The 23804-nt window shown below is 44.7% G+C and overlaps 1 protein-coding gene across 2 annotated transcripts in view; it reads left to right on the forward strand.

Moving 5' to 3' along the window:
- Positions 1-11698: 11698 nt before the first annotated feature.
- LOC140718502 (CD27 antigen-like) overlaps positions 11699-23804 on the forward strand; it is a 34173-nt gene continuing 22067 nt past the window's right edge. The window contains exon 1 of one of the 2 annotated variants that reach the window (XM_073032414.1): positions 11699-11959. In XM_073032414.1, the coding sequence (XP_072888515.1) occupies positions 11821-11959 (139 nt within the window). In that variant the 5' untranslated portion in view covers positions 11699-11820. The remainder of the gene's footprint in view (positions 11960-23804) is intronic. The other variant, XM_073032413.1, reaches the window with a different exon arrangement.

The raw sequence follows: 23804 nt of genomic DNA on the forward strand, positions 1-23804 counted from the left end.
AAAGCAGTGAGGTAATGGTTCTTGGGTTCATTGTCCATTCAGAAATCAGATGGCAGAGGGAAAGATGCTGTTCCTGAATCACTGAGTGTGTGCCTTCAAGCTTCTGTATCTCCCTCCTGATGGTAACAGTGAAAACAGGGCATGACCTGTGTGATGGGAGTCCTTGATATTGGATACCACCTTTATGAGTTATCACTCCTTAAAGATGTCATGGATACTACGGAAGCTAGTGCTCATGGTGGAGCTGACTGAGTTTACAACTCTCTGCAGCTTATTTTGATCCTGCGCAGTAGCACACCAAACCACCCCCCCCCCCCCCCCATACCAGACGGTAATGCAACCATTTAGACTGGTCTCCACGGTACATCTGTAGAAATTTGCGAGTGTTTTTGGTGACATACCAGGTCTCCTCAAGCTCCTGATGAAATATAGCTGCTGTTGTGCCTTCTTTGTAGCTGCATTGATAATTTAGGCTGAGGATAGGGATATGTTGACATCCAGAAACCTGATATTGCTGATTATTTCGACTTCTGCTCTACTCTCTCTACATATGTGCATGGGTGCGCTGAAAATCCTGCAGCATCACACACACTTATCATCAAATGACCAGCATTCACAAGAAAAACAAATGAAACTGATTATATACCCATTAGAAGAAAGAACACAAAGAACAAAGTCCGTTTTAATGCGGTGTTCAAAGCAGTCATAGTGTTGTTTAACTGTAGCGATTAGGGTTTTGCCGGTTGGTTGAAGGGAAGTAGCTGCTCTTGAACCTAGTGATGAGGGACTCCATCAGGAAATGTGGAGAATGAGCAGACTCTTATCCAGAACACAAAGCTGGGAGAGGGTAGGGGAACTGCTTGAGGTCATTGCCCAGAGTTCCTATCAGAGTGAGCACAGGGTATTCCCCTACATACCTGATGCATCTTGCAGCTTCTGGAAGAGGCTCAGCGCCTCATTTGGGGCATCGTGCCAATGCTGAGCAGGGAGCCAACATCTCTCAGCACTGCTACAGGATGCATGCGGCAACCTGACTGTCCCATCGCTCCGTGCACTGATTTCATTCTGCACTTTACTATGTGTTGAACCAGCTACTGATCATTCATTCTGAGCACTTGCCCAAGATTCACGACCAGAAAGCCTCATCCAAACTAGTTCCATTGATCAGTATTTGGCCCATAACCTTTCCAATCTTTCACCAGGTTCAAGAACAGTTACTAACCCTATAATCATCAGGCTCTTGATCAATAGGGGTTAACTACACTCATTCTACTTCTGGTGTTCTCACAACCGATGGTATCACTTTAAGGACTATTTATCTTGTTATTTCATGCTCATTATTTATTGATACTTATTTATATTTACATTTGCACAGTTTGTTGTCCATTGATCCTGTTTACAGTATTGTTCTATAGATTTGCTAAGTAGGTCGCTGGCAGTGCATTCCACATACCCACCACTCTGTGTGGAAAAACTTACCCAACATACCCCTCAGTACCTATTTCCAAATACCTTAAAACTGTGCCCTCTCATGTTAACCATTTCAGCCCTGGGAAAAAGCCTCAGACTATCCACATGATCAATGCCTCTCATCATCTTATACACCTCTATCAGGTCACCTCTCATCCTCTGCCACTCCAAGGAGAAAAGGCCAAGTTAACTCAACCTATTCTCATAAAGCATGCTCCCCAATCTAGGCAACACCCTTGTAAATCTCCTCTGCACCCTTTCTATAGTTTCCACATCCTTCCAGTAATGAGATGACCAGAACTGAGCACAGTACTCCAAATGGGGCCTCGCCAGGATCCTATATAGCTGTAACATTACCTCTCAGCTCTTAAACTCAATCCTACGGTTGATGAAGGCCAATGCACCGTATGCCTTCTTAACCACAGAGTCAACCTGCACGGCAGCTTTGAGTGTCCTCTGGACTTGGACCCCAAGATCCTTCTGATCCTCCACACTGCCAAGAGTCTTACCTTTAATACTACATCCTGCCATCATATTTGACCCACCAAAATGAACCACCTCACACTTATCTGGGTTGAACTCCATCTGCCACTTCTCAGCCCAGTTTTGCACCCTATCAATGTCCTGCTGTAACCTCTGACAGTCCTCCACACTATCCACAACAACTCCAACCTTGGTGTCATCAGCAAATTTACTAATGCATCCCTCTATTTCCTCATCCAGGTTATTTATAAAAATCATGAAGCTAAAGGGTCCCAGAAGAGATCCCTGAGGCACACCACTGGTCACCAACCTCCATGCAGAATGTGACCTGTCTACAACTACTGTTTGCCTTCTGTGAGCAAACCAATTCTGGATCCACAAAGCAATGTCCCTTTGGATCCCATGCCTCCTTTCTTTCTCAATAAGCCTTGCATGGGGTACCTTATCAAATGCCTTGCTGAAATCCATATACACTATATTTACTGCTCTACCTTCATCAATGTGTTTAGTCATATCCTCAAAAACTTTAATCAGGTTTGTAAGGCACAACCTGCCTTGGAAAAAGCCATGCTGACTATTCCTAATCATATTATACCTCTCCAAATGTTCATAAATCCTGCCTCTCAGGATCTTACCAACCACTGAAGTAAGACTCAGTGGTCTATAATTTCCTGGGCTATCTCTACTCCCTTTCTTGAATAAAGGAACAACATCTGCAACCCTCCAATCCTCCGGAACCTCCCCCATCCCCATTGATGATGTAAAGATCATTGCCATGGGCTCAGCAATCTCCTCCCTTTCTTCCCACAGTAGCCTGGGGTACATCCCATCCGGTCCTGGTGACTTATCCAACTTGATGCTTTCCAAAAGCTCCAGCACATCCTCTTTCTTAATGTCTATATGTCAAGCTTTTCAATCCACTGTAAGTCATCCCTTTTCCGCAGTGAATACTGAAGCAAAGTATTCATAAGCATCTCTGCTATCTCCTCTGATTCCATACACACTTTTCCACTGTCACACTTGATTGGTCCTATTCTCTCATGTCTTATCCTCTTGCTCTTCATATGTTTGTAGAATGCCTTGGGGTTTTCCTTAATCCTGCTCGTCAAGGCCTTCTCATGGCCCCTTCTTGCTCTCTTAATTTCATTCTTAAACTCCTTCCTGCTTGCCTTATAATCTAGATCTCTATAATTATCGAGTTTTTTGAACCTTTCGTAAGCTTTTCTTTTCTTCTTAACTAGAGTTTTCACATCCTGTGTACACCATCATTCTTCTACCCTACCATCTTTTCCATGTCTCAATGGAACAGACCTATGCAGAACTCCATGCAAATGTCCCTTGAACATTTGCCACATTTCTGCTGTGCATTTCCCTGAGAACATCTGCTCCAAATTTATATTCCCTAGTTCCTGACTAATAGCTTCATATTTCCACTACTCCAATTAAATGTTTTCCCAAATTTTCTGCTCCTATCCCTCTCCAGTGCTATGGTAAAAAAGGTAGTCTTGTGATCACTACTTCCAAGCTGCTCTCCCACTGAGAGATCTGACACCTGACCAGATTCATTTCCCAATACCAGATCAAGTACAGCCTCTCCTCCAGTTAGCTTATCTACATATTGCATCAGGAAACCTTCCTGATCACACCTAACAAACTCCACCCCATCTAAACCCCTTGCTCTAAGGGGATACCAGTCAATATTAGGAAAGTTAAAACCACCCATCACAACAACCCTATTATTATTGCAATGTTCCAGAATCTGCCTCCCTATCTGCTTCTCTATGTCTTTATTACTATCGGGGGGTCTATAAAAAACACCCAGAAGAATTATTTCCCCCTTCCTATTTCTGACTTCCAACCACACTGACTCAGTAGACAATCCCTCCGTGACTTCCTCATTTTCTGCAACCATGATACTATCTCTGATTAGCAATGCCACTCATCCGTCTCCTTTGTCTCCTTCCTTGTCCTTTTTGAAACATCTAAAGCCCAGCACACTCAGCAGATATTCCTGCCCTGAGTCATCCAAGTCTCTGTAATGGCCACAACATCATAGTTCCACGTATTGATCCACACTCTCAGATCATCGGCCTGCATTAAAATCCAGCTGAGTTTGCTCCACGAATTCCCACATCCTACTGGAGGAGCATTCCAATGCCATATCTGCAATCCTGCCTACATTGTACGTTAGGCAACCAAGACCAAATCTTCTAACTGGCTTCTTTGGCCTCAGCCTCTTCTCGTCGATGTATGAAAGCTAATGGGCCAAAAGCTTTATTTACGACCCTATCTACCTATAATATTTTATCAGAATCAGAATCAGGTTTTTATCATCGGAGCAAACACGACGAAATCTGCAGATGCTGGAAATTCAAACAACACACACAAAATGCTGGTGGAACACAGCAGGCCAGGCAGCATCTATAGGGAGAAGCACTGTCGACGTTTTGGGCCGAGACCCTTCGTCAGGATAGGGAGACCCTTCTCCCTATAGATGCTGCCTGGCCTGCTGTGTTCCACCAGCATTTTGTGTGTGTTGTTTTTATCATCGGTATGTGTTGTGAAATTGGCTAACTTAGCAGCAGCAGCAAAATGCCATACGTAATATAGAAGAAAGAAAAAATAATAATAAAATTATAATAATAAGTAAATCAATTACTGTATATGTATATTGAATAGATTAAAAATTGTGCAAATAACAGAAATAATATATATTTTAAAAGTGAGGTCGTGTTCAAGGGTTCAATGTCCATTTAGGAATCGGATGGCAGAGGGGAACTGTTCCTGAATCGCTGAGTGTGTGCCTTCAGACTTCTGTACCTCCTACCTGATGGTAACAGTGAGAAAAGGGCATGCCCTGGGTACTGGAGGTCCTTAATAATGGACGCTGCCTTTCTAAGACACTTCTCCTTGAATGTAAGGCCAAGGCAGGAGGTCAGTGATAGAGCATTTGAATTTGAGGATGTGGTGACCCTAGTGGCTGTAGGACTGAGGAAGGAGACTGGGGAATCAGGGGTGGGAGGACTATCTGTGTGTATAGACAGTCAATGGAGACTGGAGGCCTGTCCGGAGGTTGGATGACTGTTCATGTGTGTGCGTGAGTGAGTGAGCGGGTGGGAAGGAGGAAGGGGGCTTGCTCTGCTGTTGTTGTATCGTTGCTTGTTGTGTTCTCTGTTGTTCCACCAAGCATTGTGGGTGTGCTATGTTGGCACCAGAAAGTGTGGTGACACTTGCGGGCTGCCCCCAGAGCAGCCTTAGGTTCTGTTAGTTGTTAACCTAAATGATACATTTCACTGTATGTTTCTAGTGTGTATGTATATGTGACAAATAAATTTGAATCTCTATTTCCTTAAATGGCAATTATATAATATTTTTATTTTTAACTTTTTATGGTTATGGAATTAAAGAGTGAGAACACCAAAGAAACAGGTCCCTAAGCACACCATCTCCTAGGCAAACTGCCCCATTAACAAGCACGCACCCTTAGCAGGCACACCATGTCCTTGGCAAACTGCCCCGTTAACCAGCATGTACCCTTGGTTGGCACACCATGTCCTAGGCATACTGCCCCATTCACCAACACATGTTCTTAGCTGGCACACCATGTCCTAAGCATACTGCCCCGTTAAGCAGCATGCGTCCTTGGCTGGCACACCATACCCTTGGCAAACTGCCCCGCTAACCAGCAATGCATCCTTGACCATTGACACCTTGTTACAGCCACATGTTTTAAGTTTACCAGGCAGAAAGAGGAAATCAGCATCAGAACTGAACTCAATATTCTAGGCAGCTCTTCGCATGTAGGAGGGTGAGTAGAGATCAGGAGCAAACAGAGTGGGGTCATTTTGCAAAGCCGGTTTTCCTGGTGGACATCCATTATAATTCCAATCCCCATTCCTGTTCTGAAATGTTGCTCTATGGTCTCCTCTTTTGCCAGGATGAGGCCACTCTCAAGTTGAAGGAGCAATAGCTCATATTCTATCTGGATAGCTTCCAACCTGATGGCATGAATATCGAATTCTCCTTCCCGTAATTTGACCCTCCCCATCTCTCCATTTCTCTCACCTCCTACCTCTTAACTCTTCTCCCCCCACGTCTATCACCTCCCCCTGGGTCCCCTCCTCCTCCCTTTCTCTCATAGCCTATCCTATCAGACTTCTTCTCCAGCTCTTTACATTTTCCACCTATCCCCTCCCAGCTTCTTCATCCCTCCTCCCCCACCCACCTGGCTTCACCAATTACCTGGCAACTTGTCTTGCTTTCCCAACCCCTCCACCACCTTATCCTTTCCAGTCCTGATGAAGGGTCTCAGCCTGAAGTGTTGACTCCTCATAGGTGCTGCCTGATCTGAATTTTGTTAATGTCATTTTACTGGAAGTGTATGACAAGAAACAGAGGAACAGATCCATTAGAAATACCAGAAGGATTCAATAAAATTTACACAGTGGCCATTTTATTAGGTACAAGCTGATTGGAAGGTATTTGGTCTGAACCTCTTGACCATGTCTGTAAGCTTTAATGCATTGAGTTGCTGCCACATGATTAGCTGATTAGATTTTTGCATTGATGAGCAGATGTACTGGTGTACCTGATAAATGTGCCCAATGAGAGTACATTACAACTTCTCCAACATGAACTGGGATAGTCCTAACATAAAAGGCTCAGAGGAGACTGTATTTTTGAGGTGTGTTTAGGAGAGTTTTTTGATGCAGTATATAGATTGGCCATTAAGGGAAGAAACATTATGGGACCTTGTCCTGGATATTGCAGTTGGTCAGGTGGAGGGAGTGTCAGCGGGGACAAGATAGGTGACGGTGACCATAACCATAATGATTGCTCTGGGCCTCTACTCACTAAAGTTTAGAAGAACAAGGAGGGGTCTCATTGAAACCCATCGAATATTGGAAGGCCTAAATAGAGTGGATGTGGAGAGGATGTTTCCTATAAAGGAAATGATTCCTGGGACCACAGGAAAGATTCTGGGAATGAAAAGGCTAATGTATGGTGGGGAGATGGATGAGATGGGAGGGGATGATGGGGAGGTGGGGGAGATGGGAGGGAGGGAGATGGCAAGGGGATAGATGGGAGAGAGAGACAGGAGAGATAGGAGAGATGGGAGTAATGGGAGTTATGGGAGTGATGGGGAGGTGTGGAGGTGGGGGAGGTGGGGGAGATGGGGAGATGAGGAGATGGGAAGATGAGGGAGATGGGAGGTGAGGGAGATGGGGAAATGACAGAGATGGGGAGATGTGTGAGATGGGAGAGATGGGGAATTGGGACTGGAGGACTGACTGGGGAGATAGGGAGTTGGGAGAATTGAGGAAATGAGAAGATGGGGAGAGGGAAGGTTAAAGTGATGACTAAGGGTGAAAGAGAAGGGTGGTGAAGATGGGATTGTCCAGAGATCTGATGGGGTGTTCTAAAGTGGTAAATTGGTTTATCAAGAAGATTTGCCATGTTTTAGTAACAGCCATCATATCTCTTTTACAGATACCTATCCATGCCTTAGCTCATCTGCTTTACCTGCCAGGCTTCTTTCATTAAAATAAATGGAATCATATTGAATCACAGAGCACAACAGCATTGAAACAGGACTTTTGGCACATTTAGTCCATGCTGAATTGTTATTCTGTCTAGTCCCATTGACTTGCACCTGGACTGTAGCCTTCCATACCCCTTCTATTCATGTAGCTATCTAAATTTCTCTTATATGTTGAAATCGAACCTCCAACCACTACTTCTGCTGACAGCTCATTCCACACTCTCAACACATTCTGACACTTATCTATGTTAAATTCCATCTGCCATTTTTCAGCCCATTTCCAGCTGGTACAAATCCTGCAGACTTTAATGGTCATCCTCACTGTCCACTACCCCCCCCCCCCAATCTTGGTGTCATTTGCAAATTTGATTATCTGGTTTACCATTTACCATATCACACGGTAGGCTTATTCAGAAGGCATGGGATCCAGGGAAGTTTGGCCAGATGGATTCAGAATTGGCTTGCTTGCAGAAAGCAGAGGGTCTTGGTGGAGGGAGTACATTTGGATTGGAGGGCTGTGACCAGTGGTGTCCCACAAGGATCGGTTCTGGGACCTCTACTTTTTGTGATTTTTATTAACGACCTGGATGTGGGGGTAGAAGGGTGGGTTGGCAAGTTTGCAGATGACACAAAGGTTGGTGGTGTTGTGGCTAGTGTAGAGGATTGTCGAAGATTGCAGAGAGACATTGATAGAATGCAGAAGTGGGCTGAGAAGTGGCAGATGGAGTTCAACCCGGAGAAGTGTGAATTAGTACACTTTGGAAGGACAAACTCCAAGGCAGAGTACAAAGTAAATGGCAGGATACTTGGTAGTGTGGAGGAGCAGAGAGATCTGGGGGCACATGTCCACAGATCCCAGAAAGTTGCTTCACAGGTAGATAGGGTAGTTAAGAAAGCTTATGGAGTGTTAGCTTTCATAAGTCGAGGGATAGAGTTTAAGAGTCGCGAGGTAATGATGCAGCTCTATAAAACTTTGGTTAGGCCACACTTGGAGTACTGTGTCCAGTTCTGGTCGCCTCACTATAAGAAGGATGTGGAAGCATTGGAAAGGGTACAGAGGAGATTTACCAGGATGCTGCCTGGTTTAAAGAATATGCATTAAGATCAGAGTTAAGGGAGCTAGGGCTTTACTCTTTGGAGAGAAGGAAGATGATACAAGATATTAAGAGGAATAGATAGAGTGGACAGCCAGCACCTCTTCCCCAGGGCACAACTGCTCAATACAAGAGGACATGGCTTTAAGATAAGTGGTGAGAAGTTCAAGGGGGATATTAGAAGGTTTTTTACTCAGAGAGTGGATGGTGCGTGGAATGCACTGCCTGATTCAGTGGTGGAGGCAGATACGCTAGTGAAATTTAAGAGACTACTAGACAGGTATATGAAGGAATTTAAAGTGGGGGGATATATGGGAGGCAGGGTTTAAGGGTCGGCACAACATTGTGGGCTGAAGGGCCTGTACTGCGCTGTACTATTCTATGTTCTATATTATCATTCAGACCATTGATATAGATGACACACAGCAACAGACCTAACACTGATCCTGTGGAACACCTCTAGTCACAGGCCTCCATTCAGAGTGGCAAACATTTAATACCACTCTCTGGCTTCTTTTGCTAAGCTAATGATGAACCTAATTTAGTATTACATCCTGAATGCCTAGCAACGGAAGCTTCTGGACCAGCCTCCCATGTGGGATTTTGTCAAGGGCTTTTTGCTAAAATCCATGCAGAGAACATCCACTCCATTTTTCCATCCACTTCCCTGATAATCTCCTCAAAAAACTCTATAAGATTTGTTAGACATGACCTACTACTCACAAAACCATGTTGACTATCCACAATCAAGCCCTGTATATCCAAATAACCTTAGAATACCTTCCAATAATTTACCCAGCACTGACGTTGGGCTCACCAGCCAATAATTACTGCTGTATTCTTAGAAGCTTTTTTGAACAACAGATTAGTTGTCCACCAGTCCTCTGGTATATCACCTTTGCATAAGTGCATGGAATCATAAGGGGCTTAGAATGGTTTCTTCACCCAGATAAAGTCAATATATCTCAAAGTTCAAAATAATGTATTAGCAAAGTACACATATGTCAACATGTACAACTCTGGGATTCATTTTCAATAAATCCAATAGTCATAATAGAATTAATGAAAGACTACACCTACAGGTTATACAAAAGGTGTGCAAAAGACAATAAACTGCAAATACAAAAATAAATAAATAAATAATAAGCAATAAATGTTGAAAACATGAGATGAAGAGTCCTTGAATTTGAGTCTGTAGATTGCGGGAACATTTCAGTGACGGGACAAGTGAAGTTATCCCTTTGGTTAAAGAGCCTGATGGCTGAGGGGTAATAACTGTTCCTGAACTTTGTGGCACACGTCCTGAGGCTTCTGTATCTTCTTCCTAATGGCAGCAGCGAGGAGAGAGCATAGTCTGGGTGGTGACAGATGCTGTTTTCCTGCGACTGCACTCCACATAGATGTGCTCAGTGGTGGGGTGGGCTATACCTGAGATGGCCATATCCAGTGCTTTTTGTCAGATTTTCCATTCCAGAACTGTGGCGTGATTCAACCAGTCATTCTACTTTCCACTATGCATCTACAGACATTTGTCGAAGTTTAATATATCATGCAAATATCATGCAACCTCCTAAGGAAGTAGAATCGTTGTCGTGCTGTTACACTGTGTGTTGTATGTGACTGTTGGTTCTGTGTTTTGCACCTTGGCCCTAAAGGAACTCTGTTTTGTTTGTCTGTATTTATGTATATGGTTGTATGACAACGAAAGTTGAACTTGAAATTGATATGGAATAAGCTGCCAGGGAGAGTGGTCAAGGCAGGTAATTTAGCAACATTTAAAAGACACTTGGGCAGGACGTGGATAGGAAAGATTTAGACTACAGTGTTAAGGACCAAACACAGGCGAAGAGTATGAGCTCAGATGAGTGCCTTGGTCAGCATGGACATGTTGGGCCGAAGGGTCTGTTTCTATGCAATCTGAATCAGTGACTAAATATGGTTCAGTACACTGGACGTTTCTCACTCCCTGGCGGGATAACATTAGAACTTTCCTCCAGGAAGGTTGCAACCCTCATCTAAAATGATCAAATCTCCTGGAGACCGTCTGAAATATTACACCAGCCAGCAGTAGCCTCACCACAAGCCAGACTACAGGCATGAGCGTCCCACAGCCTGAGAGCGAGAGCCAGCCACATGCCTAAACTGATGAATGGCCATGGTCACAGGTCAAGTGTAAAGGTCCTATGGACGTAAACTGTAACCGCTCCTTCTATCACAGAAGAAATACTGCCTTAAATACTGCACCCTAAAACGTTAAAACATGCCTATCCCGCCGTTTCAGTACCGCCCGTCCCACAGTGCGGTTCCACAGCTCTGCCCCTCCTGCAGTGTGAAACTCCCTCTTTTTGTTAATGGATTTTACTGAAAACTTCGCCAAAGGAGTCAGTCAGACAACGCATCCAGATTCAATTTCACTCCAAAAAGTTAGACAAGCAATAAGCTCTTCCTGCAGTTAAAACATTGCATTAGCGCCTCATTAAAAAGGCAGGAACTAGAGATCCACCAGTCAAGACTTCGCTTCCCAATACCATTGCACAGCGAACTATTACTGTTAAGCTTTATTTTAAAATTCCCCCTTCTCCTATATATGGAGATAAAAATATTTTTCTAATCACATTTCAGAAGTCCAGTGTCTTGTAACGCTCCCTTAAAACCGCCTCTCTCACAGCGCGAAACTCCCTCAACACCGCTCCCTTCACAATGTGAAGCTCCCTCAACACCGCTCCCTTCACAATGTGAAGCTCTCTCAGTACCGACCCTTTCACAATGTGAAGCTCTCTCAGTACCGACCCTTTCACAATGTGAAGCTCCTTCAACACCGCTCCTTTCACAATGTGAAGCTCTCTCAGTACCGACCCTTTCACAATGTGAAGCTCTCTCAGTACCGACCCTTTCACAATGTGAAGCTCCCTCAGTACCGACCCTTTCACAATGTGAAGCTCCTTCAACACCGCTCCTTTCACAATGTGAAGCTCTCTCAGTACCGACCCTTTCACAATGTGAAGCTCTCTCAGTACCGACCCTTTCACAATGTGAAGCTCCTTCAACACCGCTCCTTTCACAATGTGAAGCTCTCTCAGTACCGACCCTTTCACAATGTGAAGCTCCCTCAACACCGCTCCTTTCACGGAGCGAAGCTCCCTCGCAGTGGCTAGCCTAGCCTTTGACGTCACGGGTGCTGAGTGTCCCCGCTGCCCGCCAGCCGACGTGGCATTCGGTTTCACTACTCTCATGGAGACCAGCGGCGTCCCTCTGCTCCTGCTCGGTGTGCTGGCGGCTGTGCGCGCCGCGCCGGAGCGCGGATGTCCCTCAAAATTCCTCACGCCCTATCAACACAACGGCGTTCCCTGCTGCTCGGCCTGCCAACCAGGTGAGTGTCCGTGGACGGACGGGGTGACAGTGTCGGGCTAGGACAAGTCTCAGAGCGGAAGCTCGTTCCACCAAGGACAGTTTACCAAGAGTTGTGGAACAAGATCAAAACTGGGTAAGAGTAATTTTGATGGGATTTGACTGGATTGTTTGAGAGAGGCTGTTGGTAGGTAAAGGAACCTCTGGCTTTTAACATCAGAACAGATTTATTATCTCCTACATATGTCACGGAAATTGTTGTTCTACGCAGCAGTACAGTGCAATGCATTAAAATTACTATAAATTACAATACAAATAATGAAAATAATTAAGTAGCACAAATAGAGAACAAAATAATGAGGTAGTGATCATGGCCCATTCACCATGGATCAGATGATGGAGGAGAAGAAGCACTTCTTGAAATGTTGAGTGTGTGTTTTCAGGCTTCTGTATCTCCTCCTTGATGGTAGCAATGAGAAGAGGGCATGTCCTGGGTGATGGGGGTCCTTAATGATGTTCTTGAGGTGCCAGTATTCTCATTGATGAAGAAGGTGGTGCCCATGATGGATCTGGCTGAGCTGACAACCCTCTGCAGCTTTTTCCGATCCTGTGTAGTGGTCCCTCCATACCAGACAGTGATACAACCACTCAAATTGCTCTCCATGAGATAGTGATATCTCAGGGACCACATGTTCCTTTCAGAATGAGGAACAAGGCTGGCAGGGTGAGAAGGGATCAAGGATCTGGTCAGGAAAAGGAAAGAAGCGTGTGTCAAGTACAGGAAGCTGGGATTAAGTGAATCCCTGAAGGGTATAAGGAAGGTAACAGAGGGAAATCAGGAGTCCGTGACTGGGCTAACAGTGTCAGGCTGAGAGCTGTGTCTTACAGCAGGCTGAGCAAGTGACATACGTATTAGTGTGGAGAATGGCAAGGAGTCTCCTAAGAGATTCTCCGAAGCTTAATTGCGGGGGAGACTAGACCCCTTTCAAGCCCAGTGTGTGCACCCACAGGAGATGGGCAAGATGAACCCTTGTTTATCATCTGACAGATGGGGAGCTAATGTCCTGGAATGTATCCACAGTGTGAAGGAAGAGATGCTAGCGGTCCTGAGGCATGTACAGTAAATACCCGGGTCCTGACCAAAAGTTCCCTAGGACATGGTAGAAAACGAAGAAATTGCTGGGGCCCTGCAAGAGAGATTTAAAACTTCCTTTGCCATGGCTGAGGTACCAGATGACGGGGGTGGGGGGGGTTGCTGTGGCAGCCAATGCTATGAAGGGCTGCAAGGTCAAGCCTGATGAGCCTAACCTCAGTTAAACACAGATCACCTAAATTCTCTTTCTCTCCAGCACATCTTCTAAATGGTTCCTTACTGTGGTCCTGATAACATCCCCTTTCAAAACCCCATCCTGATTCTAACGTTCACTGTGGTGAAGTAACCTGTGGGTGTGTACATACTGATTTACCAAAAATCTAGAGCAGAACTGCTGTCACCAAGTTTATCTTGCCTCAACAAAAAAATACCATGAGGGGGGATGCAAGAGGGTAAGGTAAATGCCATCCTGGTCTGGGCCAGGCTTGTGATTCACCACTTGGTACTTTCCTACCTTCTCGTCTCATACATTGTCAGAAAGTGTGCACAGGTTGTGGGTGGAATCTTGGTTTAGGGAGGAGGATGCTCCAAGCGTCTTCTGAATTGCTCAATCTTCTCCTTGCTAGTTTCTACAGGCAAGTCATTGCCGAGGTCCTCCTGAAGAGGTTCACAGTATGGGTTCTATTTGTGCAGAAGCACAGTGGACATGATTCTCACTGCACAGCAACTCAATGCAAACACAGAAAGCAGCAGCAGCCATGGAAAGTGGACTCTTCAACTTCACTATAGCCTATTGATCAAAAAAAAAGTGTGGAATACCCAATGTCAGTTCAGCCGCCACCTGAAATTCATCTCCACCTAATGATGGTTCTATGATGATGTTAACCACAGAGCCGTTCAAAGTGAAGACAGGCGTGAAACAAGATGTCATTGCCCTAAAACCTTTCTCAGTATTTGTTGCTGTACCAACAAAAGCTCGTGGGAGAGGAGTTGTGAAACTCCTCAAGCTGCAGTTCAAGCTGAAGTGACCACACTCCAGACCAAGGTCACTCAACCCTTAGTAGTTAAACTGAAGTATGGAGATGCCTTGATCTGATACTTGTCTCCCAGCCACCATAGTTGCTTTCACTGAAGCATACAAAGGGTAGAGCTTGCACTCAACATTTGCAATGCAGAGATCCTCTACCAAACTGTCTCAGTTGCACGCACACGACCCTCTAAAAATGTAGGCTGACAGTCATCATTGTGGCTATCCCTTAAGGTCGAGGACGATGGTCTCTGTTCCGTTTCCACAGAGCGAAGATGCCTGTGCATGTATTTGTTTAATGTGTGCTTGATGTCACACTCCAAAAAGCACACAATACTTCACAAATCAACCAACTGATTCCAATGGCATAGTAACCATGACAATTGGAGCTGATGGATTTGTTGCAGCCTTCATCCACCTTCACAGCCGTTGAGTTCGAAGTAACTTTGTCCGCCTGTTCCACCATTGAGGTCTTGGTTGGATTGTTCTTTGTCAGGGGCTTCACCCTCAATCTTACTGCCATGGGTGACCCGACCAGGAGCATAGCTCCAGACGACATCATTCTTGGGATCGCAGGACCACACAAGCTTTCCACCACGACAAGGTGACAATCCATGGAGAAGGCTCGCAATGAGACCCAGCAGACCACAGACTTGCTCTCAAAGCCCAGATGTTGTCAATGATGAAACTCACCAATCTTCCATTGGTCATCTGGGGAAAGGGGTGTTTGGAGATCAGGGCCAGAGTTCTGGTCTGATTGGTGGCAGTAATCCCTGCTCTCCAAATGGGTCTTTACTTGGACTGTCTACAACAATAAACAGGTTGTTTAAAAAATGTCATAGTCCAGTGCGTCCCCACCAAATCATTCAGTCTTCTCCAACCAGAAGCCCTGGATGAACATCTGTGCCAGGTGCGTCGAGTTGCAGCTCCTTATGGAACAGGTTAGGAAACTGGAGCTGCAGCTCGATAACCTTCATCTGGCCAGGGAGAGTGAGCAGGTGATAGAGAGGATCTATAGGTAGTCACAGTGGGGCAACAGTGGCTGCACCTCTGACACAGAGTCTGGCCCTGTGGCTCAGAAGGGTAGGGAAAGGAAGAAGTCAGCAGTAATAGGGGACTCTGTAGTTAGAGGGTCAGACAAGTGATTCTGTGGACGCAGGAAAGAAACACAGATGGTAGTTTGCCTCCCAGGTGCCAGGGTCTGGGATGTTTCTGATCGTGTCCACAATATCCTGAAGTGAGAAGGTGAACAGCCAGAGGTCATGGTACATATTGGTACCAACGACATAAGTAGGAAAAGGGAGGAGGTCCTGAAAATGGACTACAGGGAGTTAGGAAGGAAGTTGAGAAGCAAGAACTCAAAGGTAGTAATCTCAGGGTTACTGCCTGTGCCACGCGACGGTGAGTATAGGAATAGAGTGAGGTGGAGGATAAATGCATAGCTGAGGGATTGAAACATAGGGCAGGGATTCAGATTTCTGGATCATTGGGACCGCTTTTGGACCAGGCGTGACCTGTACAAGAAGGACAGGTTGCACTTGAATCCGAGGGGGACCAATAACCTGGCAGGGAGGCTTGCTAAGGCTAATGGGGAGAGTTTAAACTAGAATTGCTGGGTGGTGGGAACCAAACTGAAGAGACGGAGGAAGGGCTGTTGGCTCACAAATAGAGAAAGCTTGGAGACAGTGCAAGAGGGAGGATAGGCAGGTGATAGAGAAGGGATGCGCTCAGACCAATGGTTTGAGATCTGTCTATTTTAATGCAAGAAGCACCATGAACAAAGCGGATGAGCTTAGAGTGCGGAACAATGATGTTGTGACCATTATAGAGACTTAGATAGTTCAGGGGCAGGAATGGTTACATAGAGTGCCAGGCTATAGATGTTTCAGAAAGGACAGAGAGGGAGGCAAAAGAAGTGGGGGCATGGCACTGCTGATCAGAGATAGCGTCATGGCTGCAGAAAAGGAAGAAGTCATGGAGGGATTGTCTACTGAGTCTCTGTGGGTGGAAGTTAGAAACAGGAAGGGGTCAATAACTCTACTGGGTGTTTATTGTAGACCACCCAACGGTAACAGGGACATTGAGGATCAGATGGGGAGGCAGATTCTGGAAAGGTGTAATAATAACAGGGTTGTCGTGGAGGGAGATTTTAAATTCCCAAATATTGATTGACATCTCCCTAGAGCAAGGGGTTCAGATGGGGTAAAGTTTATTAGGTGTGTTAAAGAAGGATTCCTGACACAATATGTAGATAAGCCTACAAGAGGAGAGGCTGTACTTGATCTGGTATTGGGAAATGAACATGGTCCAGTGTCAGGTCTGTCAGTGGGAGAGCAATTTGGAGATAGTGACCACAATTTTATCTCCTTTGCCATATCATTGGAGAGGGATAGGAACAGACAAGTTAGGAAAGTGTTTAATTGGAGTAAGGGGAAATATGAAGCTATCAGGCAGGAACTTGGAAGCATAAATTGGGAACAGATTTTCTCAGGGAAATGTCCAGCAGAAATATGGCAAATGTTCATGGGATATTTGCATGGCGTTCTGCATAGGTACGTTCCAATGAGACAGGGAAAGGATGGTAGGGTACAGGAACCATAGTGAACAAAGGCTGTTGAAAATCTAGTTAAGAAGAAAAGAAAAGCTTACAAAAGGTTCAAAAAACTAGGTAATGATAGAGATCTAGAAGATTAAAAGTCTGGCAGGAAGGAGTTTAAGAATGAAATTAGGAGAGTCAGAATGGGCCGTGAGAAGGCCTTGGCGAACAGGATTAAGGAAAACCCCAAGGCATACTACAAGTATGTGAGAGAATAGGACCAATCAAGTGTGACAGTGGAAAAGTGTGTATGGAACCAGAGGAGATAGCAGAGATACTTAGGATACTTCCTAAGAAGGTTGGCGTCATTCAATGTCTGTAGTGAGATGCTGAAGATGTTCTATAGGTCAGTTGTGGAGAGCGCCCTCTTCTTTGTGGTGGCGTGTTGGGGAGGAAGCATTAAGAAGAGGGACGCCTCACGTCTTAATAAGCTGGTAAGGAAGGCGGGCTCTGTCGTGGGCAAAGTACTGGAGAGTTTAACATCGGTAGCTGAGCGAAGGGCGCTGAGTAGGCTACGGTCAATTATGGATAACTCTGAACATCCTCTACATAGCACCATCTAGAGACAGAGAAGCAGTTTCAGCGACAGGTTACTATCGATGCAATGCTCCTCAGACAGGATGAAGAGGTCAATACTCCCCAATGCCATTAGGCTTTACAATTCTACCGCCAGGACTTAAGAACTTTTTAAAAGCTATTATTAATGCTTTTTGAGATAGTGATTTAGATGCATATCATATTTTTTTACTGAGTTAAGTATTGTATGTAATTAGTTTTGCTACAAGTGTATGGGACATTGGAAAAAAGTTGAATTTCCCCATGGGGATGAATAAAGTATCTATCTATCTATCTATCTATCTAATGAATACTTTGCTTCAGTATTCACTGCGGAAAAGGGATGTCTTACAGTGGATTGAAAAGCTTGAGCATATAAACAGTAAGATAGAGGATGTGCTGGAGCTTTTGGAAAACATCAAATTGGGTAAGTCTCTGGGACCGGACAAGATGTGCCCCAGGCTACTGTGGGAGGCGAGGGAGGAGATTGCTGAGCCTCTGGCAATGATCTTCGCATCATCAATGGGGATGGGAGAGGTTCCAGAGGATTGGAGGGTTGCAGATGTTGTTCCCTTATTGAAGAAAGGGAGTAGAGATCGCCCAAGAAATTGTAGACCAGTGAGTCTTACTTCAGTGGTTGGTAAGTTGTTGGAAAAAATCCTGTGAGGCAGGATCTATGAGCATTTGGAGAGGCATAATATGATTAGGAATAGTCAGCATGGTTTTGTCAAAGGCAGGTCGTGCCTTAAGAGCCTGATTAAATTTTTTGAGGATGTGACTAAACACATTGATGAAGGTAGAGCAGTAGATGTAGTGTATATGGATTTCAGCAAGGCATTTGATAAGGTACCCCATGCAAGGCTTATTAAAAAAAATAAGGAGGCATGGATCCAAGGGTACCTTGCTTTGTGGATCCAGAACTGGCTTGCCCACAGAAGGCAAAGAGTGGTTGTAGGCGGGTCATATTCTGCATGGAGGTCGGTGACCAGTGGTGTGCCTCAGGGATCTTTTCTGGGACCCCTTATCTTCGTGATTTTTATAAATGACCTGAATGAGAAAGTGAAGGGATGGGTTTTTAAGTTTGCTGATGACACAAAGGTTGGGGGTGTTGTGGATAGTATGGAGGGCTATCAGAGGTTACAGCAGGACATTGATAGGATATAAAACAGGGCTGAGAAGTGGCAGATGGAGTTCAACCCAGATAAGTGTGAAGTGGTTTATTTTGGTAGGTCAGATATGATGACAGAATATAGTGTTAATGGTAAGACTCTTGGCAGTGTGGAGGATCAGAGGGATCTTGGGATCCGAGTCCATAGGGTACTCAAAGCTGCTGCGCAGGTTGACTCTGTGTTTAAGAGGGCACACGGTCCATAGGCCTTCATCAACCGTGGGATTGAGTTTAAGAGCCGAGAGGTAATGTTACAGCTATATAGGACCCTGGTCAGGTCCCTCTTGGAGTACCGTGCTCAGTTCTGTTCACCTCTCTACAGGATGGATGTGGAAACTACAGAAAGGGTGCAGAGGAGATTTACAAGGATGTTGCCTGGATTGGGGAGCAGACCTTATGAGAATAGGTTTAGTAAACTTGGCCTTTTCTCCTTGGATGAGGATGAGAGGCAACCTGATAGAGGTGTATAAGATGATGAGAGGCATTGATTGTGTGGATAGTCAGAGGCTATTTCCCAGGGCTGAAATGGTTAATACGAGTGGGCACGGTTTTAAGGTGCTTGGGAGTAGGTACAGAGGAGATGTCAGGGGGAGTTTTTTACGTAGAGATTGGTGAGTGCATGGAATGGGCTGCCAGCAATGTTGGTGGAGACAGATACAATAGGGTCTTTTAAGAGACTCCTGGATAGGTACATGGAGCTTAGAAAAATAGAGGGCTATGGGTAACCTTAGGTAATTTCTAAGTAAGTACAGTACATGTTTGGCACAGCATTGTGGGCCGAAGGGCCTGTATTGTGCTGTAGATTTTCTATGTTTCTATCCACAATCTGCTGAGTGCCAGATCAGTGGCATTCAGGTCCAGTGACCAAGTAAGATACAGGATATCTGGATACGATCTCCAGAAAGCCATCTCACGTGTGGTAGAAATTCCAGACCAGCATGAACTCCCGTAGCCCTCCGATGAGTCTTATCATCTGAATCTATGCAGCGGACATGAGAGCATCTTTCAGGAGGGTGAACCCACTGGCCTAGATGGGGTATCTGGGCAAGTACTAAAGACATATGCTGATCAACTGGCTGGAGTGTTCACTGATATCTTTAATCTCTTTATTCTGTAGTTTGAGTTAGTCACCAGCTTCAAGAAGGCTTCAGTCACGCCTAAGCCTAAGAAGAATGTGGAGAGGTACCTCAATGATTATTGTCCAGTAGAACAAACATCAACTGTGATAAAGTGCTTTGAGAGGTTAGTGATGAAACAGCAATTCCTGCCTATGAAGCAACTTGGATCCACTCCAATTTGCTTACCATCACAATAGGTCAACAACAAATGCCATTTTATTGGCTCTTTACTCAACCCTGGAATCCTGGATAGCAAAGGTGCATAAATCAGGATGTTCTTTACTAACTACAGCTTGGCATTCAATACTATCATCTCCACAAAACTAATCAATAAGCTTCAAGACCTTGGCCTGAATAAATCCTTATGCATTTAGATCTGTGATTTCCTTACTTACAAATCCCACTCAATTTGGATTGGTAACACTGTCTCTTCACAATATCCATCAGCATCGGTGCATTACTAAGTTGTGCACTTAGTCCCCTGCTCTACTCAGTGTATACTTAAAACTGTAAGTACAGCTCCAGTGCCATATTTAAGTTTGCTGATGACACCACTGTCATTGGCTGAATCAAAAGTAGTGATGAATCAGCATATAGAGGTTGAAACTCTAGTTGAGTGGTGCAACAACAACCTCTCACTCCATGTCAGCAAGACGAAAGAGCTGATTATTGACTTCAGGAGGAGGAAACCAAAGGTCCATGAGCCAGTCCTCATCAGATGACCAGAGGTGGTGAGGGTCAGCAACTTTAAATTCCTTACTGTTATCATTCTAGAGAACCTGTCCTGGGCCCAGCCTTTAAATGCAATTACAAAGAAAACATGACAGCGCCTTCCTTAGAAGTTTGCAAAGATTCAGCATGAGATCTAAAACTTTGACAAACTTATATAGATATGTGGTGGAGAGTATATTGACTGCTAGCATCATGGTCTGACATGGAAATACTAAAGGCATTGAATGGAAAATCCTACAGAAAGTAATGGTTACAGCATAGTCCATCACAGGTAAAGCCATCTCTATCATTGAGCAAATCTACATGGAACACTGTCGCTGGAAACCAGTATCCATCATCAAGAACCCCCACCACCCAGAACATGCTCTCTTCTCACTGCTGCCATCTGGAAGGAGGTACAGGAGCCTCAGGACCCACACCACGAGTTCCAGGAATAGTTATTATCCCTCAACCATCAGGCTCTTGAACCAGTGGAGTTAACTTCACTCGCCCCATCACTGAACTGTTCCCACAACCCATGGATTCACCTTCAAGGTCTCTTCATCCCATATTCTCAATAGTTATTGCTTATTTATCTTTTTTTTCCTTTTGTATTTGCACAGTTTGTTGTCTTTTTCACATTCGTTGGTTATCCTGGAGATCAGATTGGGTCAACAGGCACTGAAGAGATCAGCGAACTCCACATCGCTGAATCTTGAGTCAGAGGTCTGTACAGGAGGCAGTCATGTGGGCTGGTGTATCCCACAGGCCACCAGGATTGGTGGTCAATGTGACTCCGGAAGTCAAGGCCCGAGGTGCTCTCTGGTCAAAGATCGGGTCGGTTGAAGTCAAACTCATGATTGGCGCATCCTGGGGTCAAGGCCCAAAGGTCTGATCTGTGGGATTGATACCCAGATGTTGGGGAAGTACAGAGGTAGAAAGCCAAAGGTCAAAGACCCAAATCGGTGGGACTGGAGATGGAAGTGAGTTCAGCCAGAGATTGGAGGTTGAAGGCCCAATGTTTGTTCTGTGTGTTGTTGTTCTGCTGGACGTTGTGGACACAATGTGTAGCAATACTCGTGCTTGTAGGTTGCCCTACCACATCTTTGGGTGTTGTTGCTGACATTGCAAATGGCACAGTTCACTGTGTGTTTTGATGTTTGTGTGACAAGCAAGTCTGAAACAGAATCACCTTCATTTCCAGGGGATTTCCAAAGACAACGGTGAGCTGTTTCTGTGTTTACCCAGATGGGTATCAACGAACTTTTATCATCCTGTAGTCTTGCACTTGGAGATAGAAATGATGAGAATGTAACTAATCAGATTGTGGACACACCATCATTGCTCAACAGAGGTGACAAACATTCTTGGTAAAGAGTGACTTGAATTTCTTTATCACCATGAACAGTCTTACCTGTGCTCCTATGTTCAAGCTAAACTTATTATCAAAGTGCATATATGTCACCATATACAACCCAGAAATTCATTTTCTTATGGGCATACTTAATAAATCCATAATAGAATCAATGAAAGACAATACCAACTGGATATTCAACCAGTGTGCAAACGAGAAGAAATGATGCAAATACAAAAAGAAATAATAATAAGCAATAAATATCAAAAACATGAAATAAGGAGTCCTTGAAAGTGAATTCACAGGTTGTGGGGACATTTCAGTGATGAGGCAAGCGAAGCTGTACCCTATGGTGTAATGGTGTTTTCATCTTTGACACAATGACATGTATATCTCACTTGAGCTCCTAACAGCCAATACAATATGTTTAAGTGTCATCACTAATCTCTGGTAAAACCTGGCAATCAATTATGCCAGGCTAACTCAGAACAAACATCAACATATCAATCCTTGCTGTTATACCATAGGAGGCCATTTGTTCCTTGGGTCCATGCTAGCTCCTAACAGAGCAGTCTCATCAGTTCCCTTCTCTGCTTTTGTTACTCATTTCCTTCCAATATTTTCTCTCTCAAACCCACTGCATTTTTTTATTCTTTTGCCCCTTGCCTACAATAAGGGTAACTTCTCGTGGCAAATTAATTCACCAATACAACTTGAAAAACCAGAATAGCCAGGGGAGAGAGCCTTCTAGTTCCAGAGTGAACACTGACAGCTCCTGAGGTTGTGATTATAGACAATAGGTGCAGAAGTAGACCATTCGGCCCTTCCAGCCTGCACCACCATTCTGAGATCATGGTTGATCATCTACTATCAATACCCGGTTCCTGCCTTGTCCCCATATCCCTTGATTCCCCTATCCATAAGATACCTATCTAGCTCCTTCTTGAAAGCATCCAGAGAATTGGCCTCCACTGCCTTCTGAGGCAGTGCATTCCACACCCCCACAACTCTCTGGGAGAGGAAGTTTTTCCTTAACTCTGTCCTAAATGACCTACCCCTTATTCTCAAACCATGCCCTCTGGTACTGGACTCTCCCAGCATCTGGAACATATTTCCTGCCTCTATCTTGTCCAATCCCTTAATAATCTTATATGTTGCAATCAGATCCCCTCTCAATCTCCTTAATTCCAACGTGTACAAGCCCAGTCTCTCTAACTTCTCTGCATAAGACAGTCCGGACATCCCAGGAATTAACCTTGTGAATCTATGTTGCACTTCCTCTACAGCCAGGATGTCCTTCCTTAACCCTGGAGACCAAAACTGTACACAATACTCCAGGTGTGGTCTCACCAGGGCCCTGTACAAAAGCAAAAGGATTTCCTTGCTCTTGTACTCAATTCCCTTTGTAATAAAGGCCAACGTTCCGTTAGCCTTCTTCACTGCCTGCTGCACTTGCTCATTCACCTTCAGTGACTCATGAACAAGGACTCCTAGATCTCTTTGTATTTCTCCCTTACCTAACTCTACACCGTTCAGATAATAATCTGCCTTCCTGTTCTTACTCCCAAAGTGGATAACCTCACACTTATTCACATTAAACATCATCTGCCAAGTATCTGCCCACTCACCCAGCCTATCCAAGTCACCCTGAATTCTCCTAACATCCTCATCACATGTCACACTGCCACCCAGCTTAGTATCATCAGCAAACATGCTGATGTTATTCTCAATGCCTTCATCTAAATCGTTGATGTAAATTGTAAACAGCTGTGGTCCCAATACTGAGCCCTGTGGCACCCCACTAGTCACCACCTGCCATTCCGAGAAACACCCATTCACCACTACCCTTTGCTTTCTATCTGTCAACCAGTTTTCTATCCATGTCAATATCTTCCCCCCAATGCCATGAGCTCTGATTTTACCCACCAATCTCCTATGTGGGACCTTATCAAATGCCTTCTGAAAATCGAGGTACACTACATCCACTGGATCTCCCTGGTCTAACTTCCTGGTTACATCCTCGAAAAACTCCAATAGATTAGTCAAGCATGATTTGCCCTTGGTAAATCCATGCTGGCTCGGCCCAATCCTATCTCTGCTATCTAGATATGCCACTACTTCATCTTTAATAATGGACTCTAGCATCTTCCCCACTACTGATGTTAGGCTGACAGGACGATAGTTCTCTGTTTTCTCCCTCCCTCCTTTCTTAAAAAGTGGGATAACATTAGCCATTCTCCAATCC

Source organism: Hemitrygon akajei, chromosome 29, assembly GCF_048418815.1.
Source record: "Hemitrygon akajei chromosome 29, sHemAka1.3, whole genome shotgun sequence".
Lineage (NCBI taxonomy): Eukaryota > Metazoa > Chordata > Chondrichthyes > Myliobatiformes > Dasyatidae > Hemitrygon > Hemitrygon akajei.